General features: G+C 43.4%; 1 protein-coding gene across 1 annotated transcript; it reads left to right on the plus strand.

The window, feature by feature from the left end:
* On the plus strand, window positions 1-13856 carry SQLE (squalene epoxidase). The gene is made up of 11 exons (XM_052704830.1): window positions 1-685; window positions 2699-2951; window positions 3465-3645; window positions 5904-6000; window positions 7545-7658; window positions 10144-10315; window positions 10535-10630; window positions 11150-11292; window positions 11750-11846; window positions 12314-12401; window positions 13323-13856. The coding sequence occupies exons 1-11, from the start codon at window positions 395-397 to the stop codon at window positions 13513-13515; spliced, it is 1725 nt and encodes a 574-aa protein (XP_052560790.1). The 5' UTR covers window positions 1-394; the 3' UTR covers window positions 13516-13856.
* The last annotated feature ends 666 nt before the right edge of the window (window positions 13857-14522 follow it).

The raw sequence follows: 14522 nt of genomic DNA on the forward strand, positions 1-14522 counted from the left end.
CGCGGCGGTACCGCCCGGAGCGCAGCCGCCCCCGGAGCCGCGGAGAGGGCCGGGCACGGCGCTGAGGAGCCGCCCAGGGAGGCGGCGGCGAGGGGAAGCCTCCGAGCCGCGCGGGGAGCGGCTTCGTGAGCATCGCGTGGGCATCGCGTGGGGCTGCGGGCGCTGCGGTGCTGCGCTGAGCTCCGGGCCTGATGGAGACTGCTGGCTGCGCCGGTGGTGCCTGTGCCTGTAGGGCTCGGTGAGCTCCGCGGTGTCGCGCGGAGCTGCGTGTGACTGCCGTTTCTGCCGTCGCGGGGAAGCCTCTGTGTTTCTCTGTTTCTGTTATTCGTATATTACGTGAAAAGCCATTTTCGGAGCGTCAGCTGACGTCAGAACTCTGGGAAGCGCCCTCACCATGTGGACTTTCCTGGGCATCGCCTCCTTCATCTACGTGTACAAGAAGTGTGGAGACCTCATGAGCTACGCCAACAAGGAGGTGCTGCTCTCCGCCGCGCTCTTCTTCTCCCTGGGCCTGCTGCTCTCCTATCGCTACCACTTCCGTACGCCCCGGCAGCAGCAGCAGAAGCAGCAGAAGCCCCACCTGGGGATGCTCACCCACGCTCTCTCTGCTCTGCCACTGGTGGGCTTCTTCTGGGCCAAACCTGCTGCGGGGTCTCAGCGAGTTGAGCAACCCAGATCCAGAAAGGTATGTTCAGGTTGGACGTGGTGCCTGAGTTGGGAGGCATTGCCTGCCTCTTGGCCCTTTGGAGTTGGCCTCGCTGAGGGCAGAGAAGGAAGGGCAGGGAGGGTTGTGCTTGCATCCTGTGTGACGGATGTGTCATGTTTTGCGTTGGTTTCTGATGATGGAAGAAACAGTGAGATCTTATTAAGGTGAATGCAACGTGAGTATTCAAAGAAAATAACAAGGTAATGGGTTATTATGCTAGCAGAAGGGTATCTTCAATTGCCAGTGTGCTCTAGACATTAGAAGAACATCACTTGTGAGGAACCACAGAGAGCTGGGACTTTTTTTCCAAGAGAAGAGAAGGCTCAGCAGGAGATTCTCATCTATGTGCACAGAGTTCTGAAGGTACAAAGAGGATGGAGCCAGGCTGCTCTCAGCAGTGCCCAGTGCAAGGACCAGAGGCAGTGAGCACAACTGGAGCATAGCATGTCCCACCTGAACACCAGGAGCACTTCTGTGCCATGCAGGTCCAGGTTGTCCAGAGGAAGCCTACTGGAGATCTTCTTGGAGATCTCCAAAAGTTGCCTGGATGCGACCCTGGGCCCTCTGCTCTGGGTGACCCTGCAGGAGCAAAGGCAAAGCCAGACAGACCCTGATGTCTCTGCCAGCCTCAGCCATTTTGCTATTCTGTGATCATCTTCCTCTTGTTTCTGGATAAAATGTATCCATTTCGATAGCAGGAGACACAGCAATATGGGAATTATCTTAAAGTGCTGCTTGTATAACAGTTACAGAACCTGGCTTCGGTTAGCCAGCCTGTTCTACAGTGATAGCGGAGAGCACCAGGCTTTCAGCTGGAGTTTGGCAGGAGCCCTGCAATCTACCACCAGTAGGTGGATATGCATATTCAGTCCATCTCTAGGTCACACTGTTTGGCTCCCTGCCTGGGCTCTTCTGGGCCTTTTCAGCTGGGTGCGGACTGCTTGCACAGAACAACTTGAAACTATTTTCGGATGCATGCCCTGTGGGTTTTAATGGTAAAAGCCTGCCTTTCCCCCAGTTTCTCGCTTTTTTTCAATGTCCTGCAGCTAATTTTACAATCCCTTGTTACATTGTAGCTAAAAACATTACACCATGCCGCCAGAAATCCTGGCTTTCGTATTGTTCGGAGTATTCATTTCACTGACGCGAACATGTTTTTACTGCTGTCAGCACTGCAGTGCTGAAGCATTTGTGGAAGAGTGAATTGGATTCAATTCAATCAACTTAATAAGGTTAGAAGAATACATTTTCCAGTTGATGTAACAGTTTCTTTAAATGCTGAGTTCTCTGTGCAGTAGGGATGGATATGTAAGCTTTGATTTGTTACTTTATAGATAAGAATATGTGGCAGTTGTTTTACTGCCTTTCCTAGGAGCTCAGCTTCCAGCATATGTGAGACTAACGTTGTATTAATGTTTGGCTGAAATCAGGAGGGAAGTTTTAATCAAGTGTGTCTGCTTGTTTCTTTTCCCTACCTGATTTTTTGTTGCATTACTGTATGGGAACTGCTGAATTGTGGCCTGAACCTCTCTGACTGATCACCTGAGGCCAGCAATGAGTCAGCCATGGGAGCACAGGTGAAGGCAATTCACCTGTGCTGCCGGAAGGGGTGGAGCCTGGCTGCACCTCTCCTAGACCCATTTAAGAGCTGACTGCCAGTGGGGAAGGATCTCTTCTGGAGATCCCTTCTTTTGGAGTTTTCCAGCAAGCCAAGGGCAAGGGTGAGCCCTGTATCTGTTCTTTTTGGGGTAATCTGCTTAGCTAAACTCTCTTGTATATTTCTTAATTACAACAGCTGTATATTAATTGATTATACAATTATAGAGTACAACTGATTTTATTTTAAACAAAGCTAACCTGGAAGATGCCATCCATCCATCAGTGGGCTCTCAGTCTGCTGGATGAAAGTAGAACTAGTCCAAAGTCAAACCCATGTGAAAGTTATGGTACACGTACATCAATACATCTAACTCTGGATTTTTCTTTTTACAGGGTAAAATAGAAGTAAATGTCTCAGATATGCACCTGACAGAGGCTGCTTCAGTTACAACATCATTGCCCCAGAATGATCCAGAAGTTATCATTGTGGGTTCAGGTGTCCTTGGGTCCTCCTTGGCCACGGTGCTCGCCAGAGATGGAAGAAAAGTGACTGTAATAGAGAGGGATCTGAAGGAGCCTGACAGGATAGTTGGAGAATTGTTGCAGCCTGGTGGTTTTAATGCACTTAAAGACTTGGGTCTTGAAGGTGAGTGCATTTCAAACTGTGTATGTATATATAGATAAATATAAGACATCAGTTACTACTCTCAGTTATGCTTTTAGGTAAGGCATGCCATATCTAAAATGCAGGAAAAATGAAGAAATGCAGTATCTACAATGAGTAAAAGGAATAATTGCTCGTGTGTTTCCAATCTATTTTTAAGAGTGTGTTTTTCACACAGAGGATGGTGAGGCACTGGAACAGGTTGCCCAAGGAGGCTGTGGATGCCCCATCCCTGGAGGCATTCAAGGCCAAGCTGGATGTGGCTCTGGGCAGCCTGGTCTGCTGGTTGGCGACCCTGCACACAGCAGGGGGTTGAAACTAGATGGCCGTGGTGGAGCTTTTCAACCCAGGCCATTCTATGAAGATTCTATGATATTCTTTCCTCAACATATTTTGATTAGGATAATTGGATTTCATGTGAAGAAATATTTTAAATAAGTCTTTTAAAAGCTTTCTTTAACTCATCTGCTGGCTCTTTTTTGTTTGTTTTTGCAGATACAGTAGAAGGTATCGACGCACAAACGGTGAATGGTTACATCATTCATGACCTAGAGAGCAAGTCGGAGGTAGAAATTCCTTTTCCAACATCTGAAGATGGCCGTGTGGTGAGCGGAAGGTCCTTCCATCATGGCCAGTTCATCATGGGGCTCCGAAGGGCAGCCATGGCAGAGCTCAAGTGAGTTCTGTGTGCTGCTCAGTGTCACAGCCTGGGTGCTGGGGTGCTGGAGTGTTGTTCCCTGTGTGAGATTCCTTGACTGTTTCTTTGTGCCCCAGCACAGCAGCTCCAGTGGGCAAGGCTGAGAGAAAGCAACAGCTAAAGTTGCTCGTTCTGTTTTTGTAGACACATTTATGAATGGAACATACTTCTTACGTTAGCCTTCAAGGCAAGTTAGTTTTTAAATTCATGGAAGCGAAGGCTTTAACTAGAAGGGGTACTGGCTTGTCCCTATGAGAGAGCAGCCTTGAGCCTACAAAGCTGATTCTCTTAGGCCTGTTATTGGGTTTGATATTTTACCAGAAGCACTGACCTCAGGGTGCAGTGCACATAACTTCATTACCAAGAAATGTGTGACATAACTTGGTGTCGTTTCTTTCAGATATGTTGTCTGCAGTGCCAGGAATCTTCTACATTTGCATGTTCTGTAATTTTTTTTTTTATGGCTAACAAGAGAGCAAAATAGCTAGGAAGGGACACTAAATAATGGGAGAGAGCTACTCCCAACAGTTGTACAGTCCTAAAGATGCATCCTATTCTTAATGAAATAAAGAATGGTTGATATTTCTATTAAAAGAGAGGAGGAGGAAACATTTCAAAAAACAAATAGATTCTAGATGCTGCTTCTGAAGGGTGTTTTGTGTTTTTTCCCATTGGTAATGCTTATAAGGGAAATACAGAAGGTACTGTCTTCTTACTTTACACATCTGTTCTGAAGTGGAAAATTCTTTATCATATCTTATATCCTATGAATCAGTAGCACTAGAAGACAGCAACTGTGCAGCACAGTTAAAATCAATGCTGACTGCATTTAATAGCTATAAAAGCTAAAGCTTTCTTGGTTATGGCTTCAACTTCAGTGAAATTTGGGCACCTCAGCACATGGAGAACTCCATGAGCAATACAAAAATCCTGCAGCAGAAATTTACAAAAGCTGATGTTTGAGTCTTGAGTTCAGCTCTTACCTTTCTTCCACTCTTTATTCATTTCTTGTATGTTTTCTTCCCATTGTAATGATAGCAAAGGAAACTGCATGTTATGTCAAGGCACAAGAGAGATGAAATACTTTTTGTAATGCTGTGAAGCTTTTTCATCTCAGAAGTTGTGAAAATATAGGGAATAATGACTGCTGAATGCTTTCTCTTCATCTGTTTTAGATAACATGAACTTCTTTCAGATGAGTAAAATTAATTCTGCAGAGGAAAAAGGTGGGGTGTCATTAGTTAGTGATTTTTATAGTGGGTTAGAACCAGAATAGGAAATAAGCACTTAGTTAAATTATGGCTATAAAAGAAATATAGAAGCCAGTAAGACCTGCAGAATGCTGATTCAACTGCTATTAACCTGGTAGGTTGGTACATACCTTGCTGTTGAACTTCCTGTTAGGCATGTTTTCAATTGCTTTGTTACCTTTGAGGGCCTGAACTCTCAGGCTGTCTTATTCTCACATGGAACTTCATCTGATTTCTCTAAGTTTTTGTATTCCATGTGAAGTAGAGAGGTGTGTTCATTCTGAGCTGCAGGGTCTGAGCTGCTGGGATTGTGTCTAACAGCTCAGATCCAACAAGAGGTTGAAGTGGAAAGGGATACGATCTGTGAAACCCAAACAGCCAAAATTGGAGATAGATGCAAGGGATGCTGAGTTTGGAGTCTGATCATAAGTACTGTCAGAGCTTTGTCCTAAACAGGACGGGTTATTGAGGACTATTCTGTGTCAGTTAGGGACCTCGCTTCTACCGCGCTTACATGTGAAGTATTGAAGTGCTACTTTGGATCTTGCTCCTGCCCTCTGCGTGGGGTTTCAGCCCTTGTGTTCCCTCAGTCTGCTCTGCTGGACAGAAGGAAGTGCTCAGGGGGCTGATTGCTGGCTGCTTGTACGTGTCAGACTCCTCTCTGCTCATCTCCTTTGGCCAGGGAATGCCTAAAGCAAAAGCAGGGGTTCTGCTTAGTGGCAGGGTGTTTATGTTAAGCATTATAGCTTTAGAATAGTCTCAAACATCAAGCCAAATGACAGTGTGGAACAGAAGCTAATGGCAAGCAGTGTTTGATATTTAATGTGGCTCCAAAAAGAGCTGAAGGATCTTTGTGTTGCATTTAGAGAGAATATCGTGGCAGAGACAAGGTTATTGAAAATGACATTTTCCTTCTGTGCCTGATACAATGAAATGTTGGCATCCTTAATCCTCCTACCTCCTCTTCTAAATCCTGCTTTATTTCAGTGCAAAATTCATTGAAGGAACTGTGACACAGCTGCTTGAAGAAGATGATTGCATAGTGGGTGTTCAGTACAAGGACAAAGAAACTGGGGATACTAAGGTGAGACAGTTTTCTGTTCTGATCTTTAACTACTGTGAAAATAGAGTTAAGTGTGTACAGCATTTGAAAAACAATGCTACTTCAGAGCTCTGGTGCAGAAATCTGTAACTGCTAGAGAGGTGAAGCTTTAATGAAGGGAGATTGCTTCCTTGTGGGTGCAGTCCTATCGTATGGAAATTCTTGTTGTAACTCCTACTGTTGTTTTGATAACAGTTCAGTTCTCCAGAGGCACTTTTGTTTTTGTTTTTGTTTTTTTTCCCCCCAAATAATCCATATGTTTGGGGCTTAAAATATTACCAAGTTACCAATGGAAGAAATAATACGTTCAGAGTTGTGCTTTGGCTGTGTAAAAACATCCATGTTTCAACATATGCTGCCTCTGTTGGGTAAGGTGTCTGAAAGTCAGGAGGTAGGTGCCTGCTCATAGAGATGCTCTGCCCAGTCATCTCTTGGGTCACACAAGGAGAGTTCTGACCTGTTTTAATTGCATCACTGGTTTGATTGTTCTTTGCCTCAGCTAAGGCAAAATGCTGGCTAAATTCTGAGAAATTGAGTGAACTTATAATAGCTTTAGGAGAAACCTATGCAGGTAGGACATACGTACTGGAGTTGTGGATACACTCTCTAAAAAAGCCAAAAAAAAACACCCCACTTTAAAATTACTCCTCCAAGAGGGAGAAGGAGTAATAAGGCTGCTCAGGCAAAAGGCACTGCAGTCCCCAGGATGTGCTAGGAGTGGAGAGCTGTAAGACAGCTGAGGAGGAACACTATCCTTAACTCCTTGTGAGGTAGCTGGGAGCTTTGTGCATTCATGGATTTCATTGCAATAACTGTAAGTACAGCTTGTTTGGCTAGATTAGTCTGACACTAACCTGTGCTATTTCTGAGAGCATGGGTGTTGTTCTTAGGGCCTTGAGGCTCCTGTCTGTATAGAGATGATAAGCAAATTCACTGAGTGCTGGAGTTCTGTGTCTGGAAAGAGTTGAATTATTTGAATTATTATCTCTAAATGCTTTCTAGTTCTTTTCTCACAGTATCATAAAAATAAAATCTGAAGAATTTTTTCCGTGTTTGAAAACAGTGTATGTATTAAACATTAGGAATTTGTGCATATCTTCAAGCTGAACCTAATCCATTTATCTTATTTTTTTCTCTCTGTACCTGTTATTTCTGTTCATAGCACCTAAGGATGGTGAGAACTGCTCTCAATTTGCTGCTTGTTCTTTTAAGAAAGATCTGGGCACTTCTGGTACACTTCTTACACTAAAATGTTTTAAGCTTGTTGCTTATGTGTGATTCTTTTCTTTATTCCTGCAGAGCATTATGGGCTGAACATAGCAATCACTCTGCTTTTCTGGTCTGTTTTATCCAATTCTGGCACAGACCCTGTAGCTATGTTACGTGACTGCCTGTCTAGGAGAAGCTGATTATTGCTTTGAAGAACATCTAATGTGCAATTGGAAAGGAGGGCTTGTGAGTTATTTCCAACTGTTGTGGAAAAGAGAAGGAAAATGCCCTGTCTTCTTCTTTGTCTTACACTGCAGGAACTTCATGCACCACTGACAGTTGTTGCTGATGGACTTTTCTCCAAATTCAGAAAAAACCTGGTCTCCCAAAAAGTCACTGTTTCATCCCATTTCGTTGGTTGCATTCTGAAGGTAACTTTTGTGTGTAACTTGAGGGTCTGTATTTCTTCATACGTCTGTAATGCTGTGTTATCTGTTTGCATGCAGCAGCCTCTGCCCTCTTGGTGGTGGCCCACAGCTGTTGGTGCTGCTGTGAGCCGGTGGCCCTGTGATGGCTCAGCACACTGTTGGTGACCTGAGTGTGTTGGCTCTGCTGGGGTCACTGGGCTCCACAGTTCTTGGAAACCTTCCACACAATTTTTTTCTCTTTGTGGCCTGATGTTTTCTGCTTGGCTGCTCCTTCCATCCACACCTGTGGTTCCACCCACCACCTGCAGAGCCTATTTATGTGGACTCACACAGAAGGGGCGTATGGTAGGGCTTTATAAATTAATAAAAGTTGCATATGTGGCCTTTTGCAGACTTTGGAACAAGAAATACTTTAATCAAATACAATTGCAGGTAGCATTGTAGAAGTTTACGTGGGGAATGTGTCTATGAAAGATTTAAGCAGTCTTCTTGTTAAAGACAACTGTTGATGCTTTGTTATAAGGACTGTCCTGAACTCCAGTCTGAGATGTTTTCCCATAGAATCAGCTGTTCTGTCCATTTCTGTGTCGCACTGAGAAATGCTTGGAAATTTGCACCTGTGGTTTTTTAACTCTGAAGTTATTGGTGTCTGCTCTGTCCCATCTCTAGCTGAACTTACTGTCTCAGATTTAGCATATATGATAGAGTTGCTTTCAGCTCTTCAAATATTTATATTACTGTGAACCAGGTTATTTTTTCTAAGAGGATATTGTGGTTAGAAGTTAGATTAATACCAAAATCTACTCTTAAAGCCAGCATGTAAGTGCATAATTTCTCTGTAGTTGAGCAAGAGAGAGTTAAACCAGCTGGATAACCTGGAGTATCGTGTCTGGTTCTGGAGCCCACAGCACAAGAAGGACCTGGAGCTGTTGGAGCAGTTCCACAGGAGGACCATGAAGAGATGGTCAGAGAGCTGGAGCACCTCCTGTGTGAGAACAGACTGTGAAAGCTGGGGCTGTTCAGACTGGAGGAGAGAAGGCTCTGGGGGGCCTTCCAGTACCTGAAGGGTCCAGTGAGACTGCAGATGCTCCCTCTCTGGAAGCATTCAAGGCCAGGCTGGACAAGGCTTTGAGCAACCTGATCTAGAGGGAGGTGTCTGTGCCTATAGCAGGGGTTGGAGCTGGATGATCTTAAAGGTCCCTTCCAACCCAAACCATTTTATAAATTTGTGATTAGCTTTCAGCATAGCTACTTGAAACTGTGCACCAGCCCAACGAGGCTCGTTGGTGGGAATACTGAAGGGGAAAAAAAAATAGTTTCAACACCTTGCATAAGCCTGTTTTTGCTCTTAGTGCTCTATTTTATATAGCCCTAATGTTTGCATTAGAAGATGTCTCTGTAAGACTAGAGAGAGTGGTAGGACTAGAGGGAATGGCCTCAAACTGCACCAGGGGAGATTCAGGCTGCATGTTAGGAAATATTACTTATCCAAAAGAGTGGTCAGGTGCTGCAATGGGCTGCAGGGAGGTGGTGGAGTCACTGACCCTGGAGGTGCTCAAGGAATGTTTGGATTTTGTGTTGAGGGATGTGGTTTAGTGAGAGCTATTGGTGATAGGTGGGTGGTTGGACTGGGTGATCTTGTAGGTCTGTTCCAACCTTGGTGATCCTATGTTACTCTGGGTATAGGTGCTTTCACTAGTTTGTGTTAAGACAGTGACATTCATTTTTTTCCCCACAGTTTTCTTGTTGCTAAGGCACTTGTTCAGAGGGTGAAAATCATGAGTTTTAGGTGCAAGCTAGCAGCTGTGGGTAAAACCAATTGTTTATACTCAAAAAGCATACTCAAGCTGTGTCCCTCCCAGCAGATGGGGTACTTTGTAACCAGCTGCCTGAATGCCTTCAGGATCTGTAAGTTTAAGTGAGAAAGCATGAATGTACGTTGGTAGCTGGTCTGCTGTAGCCAACTCAGGTTGGCTTTGCCTTGCCTTCCACGGCTGCTGCAGTAACCATTGGATTAACAGCAGAAATAAGGGAGAATGAACAAAACCCTGCAGAACTTCTACAGGGCACAGTCTGAGTTGGAGGAGCTTCAGCACTTTCTGTGTCCTTAGCCCTACAATTATCTATCACTACTTGAGTGCCTCCTCTTTCTCTTCTTCTGGAAACTTGATAAGCCTGAGGAGCAGCTGTAAGGTGCTGGGAGCCTGTGATTTTTTTCCCTTGGGGTTCTCTACACTACAGACTACTCTACTTCATTCCTTTCCATAATTTTCTTTATGGAAGTAAAAATGATCTCATGGAAAGCTTCTGCTTTTTTTTTTTTTTTTTTTCTTGAAAACATGCTGTTTTTCAAAAAAAAAAAAAAAAAAAGATACAACCTTACTATGAACCAGGATTTTATTTGAAGTGCCAGAGAATGGTTTTGTGTATCTGAAGTTTAATATCTCTTCATTATTTGATTTCAATCCTTCTCCCACTTCTTTTGAAGGATGCACCACAGTTTAAAACTAACTATGCCGAACTTGTTCTGGCTAAAACTAGTCCAGTGTTAATCTATCAGATTTCTTCAACTGAGACTCGAGTCCTTGTCGATATTCGAGGAGAAATGCCAAAGAACCTGAAAGAATATATGCTTGAGAGCATTCATCCCCAACTGCCTGGTGAGTCTGGTCTGTCGGTTTGCTTTATCTTCAGAGTTCACTGTCTCAATAACTGTTCTCCCTTCTTAGATGACACGTCACAGGGCAGATTATTTGGTTGGCCTTATGAGTTAGGAGTTTGGAAGGATCATGCCTCTGAGAAGAGGCTCCAATGAGTTGTGAGCAAATTATTTAAGGCTCTACCAAGTAAGTGTAACCAAAGAACCTTGGTTTTTGCAGATCACCTTAAGGAACCATTTCTAATAGCAGTTCAGAATGATCGTTTAAGGACTATGCCAGCAAGCTTCTTACCTCCTTCAGCTGTTAACAAGAAAGGTGTGTATTATGAAGTAAAGCAGATGGAGGGAAGGCATTCGAAACTTGTTGGACTTAAGGCTGTGTTCTCATAGATATGTGTTTGTTGCTGAGTACAGTTACCTTATTCTGTTATTGAAAATACATTTGAAAATGCATGTTGGCACAATTCAACAGTAATGTTTATATTGCTGCAAGACTTCAAATCACTCTCTGCTTCGTTTTTAATTTTAAATAACTCAGTGGGGCGTGCTTTTAGGTGTTTGGTCTCTTTATGATGGGAGGAAAATGGAGAAAAATAAAAATGACCTTGAATTTTGTGTCTGTTCTTTGACACGCGTGTGTATGCATAAGGGAATTGAGATTTTTAAATCTGTTAAAGCCGTGCTCCCTTCTATTTCTTGTTCTTTCTCTTCAGTTTCTAGTTGTTGTTCCTGGTGGCAATGAATTCTCAATAAGCTGAGAAACAAAGTACAGGGTGTGAGTGCTAAGATGATATGGTAGTTGTGCAGTAGTTCACTCATCTTTTCTTCTATCTAGGAGTTCTTCTGTTAGGAGATGCGTATAATATAAGGCACCCTCTTACTGGTGGAGGAATGAGTGTTGTTTTAAATGATGTCAAAATATGGAGAAGCTTGCTTCAGGATATTCCAGATCTTTATGAAGATTCTGACATTCTTAAGGTGAAACTTTATTTATTTTGACTTAGCTTAGACAAACTTGGTTCCACTTCAGATGATGCAGTCTAAGTTGGATACACCTGAGGGATGTGGAAGTTATTTCTGAGGCACAGCTGTTCTCAACTCTTCAGATAAAAAAATCACATCAGGCATTTTCACTGAGCAGAGCTGTGATTTGTGAGTGCTGTGGCTGTGGGGCAGGCTGCTAGGATGGTATCTGATCTGTTCCCACACTGGTATTGTGGTTTTTAGCATACGTTTTGCTCAAGCAGACTGGATTTGAACCATCACCTCGTGCGAGTTGAATTTGGAGTAATGAGCACGTGTACCTAGTTTGTCTGTGTGCATCTTGACAGCATAGCAGTGTGTGAGAAGGCATTCACATGAACGTGGCTCCTATCAACTACACAAAAATCTTCTCAATGATGTTCTGTGTTTCCTAACTTTGTTCCTTTTGCAGGCCAAAAAAGCATTTTACTGGTCAAGAAAGAAGTCTCATTCTTTCGTAGTGAATATTCTTGCCCAGGCACTGTATGAACTTTTTGCTGCTACAGATGGTAAATATGTGTATTTTTAAATAACTTCTGATGAATTAATATCTGTTGAGTAAATTAACATTCTGGAGGGCATGTGTGTTGGTATGTAAGCATACACACATAGATATCTGAATGTACATGAATATAAAATGCCCTGATCAAAGGATTTTAATGAGTTAGCTTGAGTTGTCTTCCCAGTTAGTTCTAGCGTTGTGTAAACCAAGCTATAGCAACCCAAAGGGCATCTGGAGTTACTATTTAATACACAAAACACTGGGTAACTTAAATCAATTGTTCTTGTGTCAGCTTTCAGGAATCTGTGGCTTCTCTATAAAATCCTGTAAAGTCAGGTTGAAATCTAACTGAATTTCACAGCAGCAGCTGCCAAAATGCTGAAGTCTTTGATTTTTATATCACTGTTATATATGCTCAAAATTTTTCAGTATCTGTTGACTGTATTTGTGAGTGATTTCAATTTTGTTTTGTAGATTCCTTGCACCAGCTAAAGAGAGCCTGTTTCCACTACTTCAGACTTGGTGGAGAATGTGTCTCAGGTCCTGTTGGATTGCTATCTGTGTAAGTTCAGCATATCTGTAATAGCTGGTGTGAACCAGATCAAGTTGCGAACCTCTGTTAGATTCTTTACAGCCAGTCTGTCAGTTCTGTGGGGAGAATGCTCCATGTGAGGCAGTGTTTTTAGGATTATACTGAACTTTGAAGCTCTATTAGGAGCTTTGAATGCTTTCTTTTTTTTAGCTGTTTAAAAAAATGCCTCTGCAAACTGGAGAGACACTGGAACGGGTTGCCCAGTGAGGCTGTTGGATGCCCCTTCCATGGAAGCATTCAAGGCCAGGCTGGTTGGGACTTTGGGCAACCTGCTCTAGCGGTTGGCAATCCTGCCCATGGCAGAGGGTTGGAACTAGATGATCTGTAAGGTCCTTTTCAACCCAGGCCTGTGATTCTATGACAAATGGGTGGGAGTTAGTGTGGGCCCTTCTGCTCATTCAAACAGAGGAGCTGGTGGAGATGTTTCGTGCTTGACAAGCTGAGAGTAATGATGGATGAGGTCTCCCACAAATGAGCAAAAGGAACAGAGAAGCAAGTACCTGTCAAGATCTTCTGAATGCTCCCTTCAAGCTGGAGAATGCTCAGTAAATTGTTCTTTGAACATGTAAGGATGTGTCCATTTGTCTCTTTGGAAAGAGAGCTAAAGCTGCTGGGGTCGGTGCAGGCTTACCTGGGAGTTGATAAGGACAGATTCAGTCTACTGGCGTTGAAGAGAAAGCAGAGGTGTCTGTTGACCACAGTGCAAAATGGAATGCAGGTGTGCAGCAGCTCCAAGACGGGCAGGGTTTGTTCACAGCTGAGACAGCAGGACTGCAGCTGCCTTAATCAGAGCGGTTGTGCTGTGCAAAGAGGCCAACCTGGGAACTGAAGGCTTGTCTGTGCTTTTTTTATCCTGTTTATTTACATGTGCTATGTCTTGTTTTTAAACAGGCTATCTCCTAAACCTATGGTGCTGATCGGCCACTTCTTTGCCGTGGCGCTGTACGCCGTTTACTTCTGCTTTAAGTCAGAGCCGTGGATCACCATGCCTCGAGCCTTCTTCAGTAGCGCAGCTGTCCTCTACAGGAGTTGCTCTATCATATTTCCACTTATTTACTCTGAAATGAAGTCCCTCATCTATTGAAGTCCAAGGGGATACGACTGGACAAAGAAAACGTGAAGATCACGATGCCTTGAAAATCTTTGGACGTGTACTGCTTAATAATATTGTCATGTTTTCTTCTCTTCGAAATGCGATGTCCTTGATCGGGATTTGACTTAGTTTTGGTTTTGTGGTTATATACATATACATTATATGTAAATATTCTTTTCTTTGCAATTAAAGCTCAAAGAGGAGTTAGCTGTTTACAAGGACCGTAAGGAGGTGTTTGCATATTGCCAGGTCTGTCAGAATTTTCATTCCTCGCTTCATCCATTGCAGAGTGCACCACTAATATTAATAAACTGAAAAATGAAAACTGTAAACCGCATGCTGCTATTATCCTTCATGCTTCTTTCTGCTCAGTACCTCCATAGGCTTCCTTTGTTTCTGTGAAATACTGTAAGAAAATTCCTGATTTGGGCCATTTCATGAGGATTTGCCTCTGTTCTCTTTCAGTTGCAGCTGAGGTACTGTTATACTGATGCTTCGAAGGACACTGCAAATGACTGCAGATGCTGCAATGTCGCCATGTCTGCAGCGTCACGTGCTTTTGCAAATGCCACGTGTAGGGCTCTCCTGAAAGTGTTCTTTACACCAGAACCATTTGAAGCAAGTAATAACCAAAGCATGCTCGTGGTGGCTGCTGCGCCCAGGTACTGAAAGCACGCATTTTGTTGGAAATTTCTTCCCATCTCACTTTGTTTTAAAAACTGAGTTTTGTTTTACTTGGTTTGTGTGCAAGTGAAGGTTAATACTGCCACTGACTTAAGCACAGCAACCAGCCATCTACTGAAACAACTGGAATGCGGGCTGTTTCCAGTAGGCACTCTTTAATATTACCTTGGAAGGTTGTGAGAAGTACAATTCAGGTGTCCTTTTAATACTTGAAATATATCTTTTCCTGTAGATACTACAGCAGGATACTTGAGAGTTTGTGTTTTACTACTGGGCAATATTCCTCCTTCACCACTTTGCTTTCCTTTGTTCTT

This window comes from Tympanuchus pallidicinctus, unplaced genomic scaffold, assembly GCF_026119805.1.
Source record: "Tympanuchus pallidicinctus isolate F22 unplaced genomic scaffold, pur_lepc_1.0 scaffold5, whole genome shotgun sequence".
NCBI classification, from domain to species: Eukaryota; Metazoa; Chordata; class Aves; order Galliformes; family Phasianidae; genus Tympanuchus; species Tympanuchus pallidicinctus.

What these genes read in the sequence shown, in the direction of transcription:
- SQLE (XM_052704830.1), top strand. Translation starts at nt 395, where the DNA reads ATGTGGACTTTCCTGGGCATCGCCTCCTTCATCTACGTGTACAAGAAG. An exon ending in AGCAACCCAGATCCAGAAAG is followed by an intron (nt 686 to 2,698) that starts GTATGTTCAGGT and finishes TTCTTTTTACAG; the next exon opens with GGTAAAATAGAAGTAAATGT. An exon ending in CCTGTTGGATTGCTATCTGT is followed by an intron (nt 12,402 to 13,322) that starts GTAAGTTCAGCA and finishes GTTTTTAAACAG; the next exon opens with GCTATCTCCTAAACCTATGG.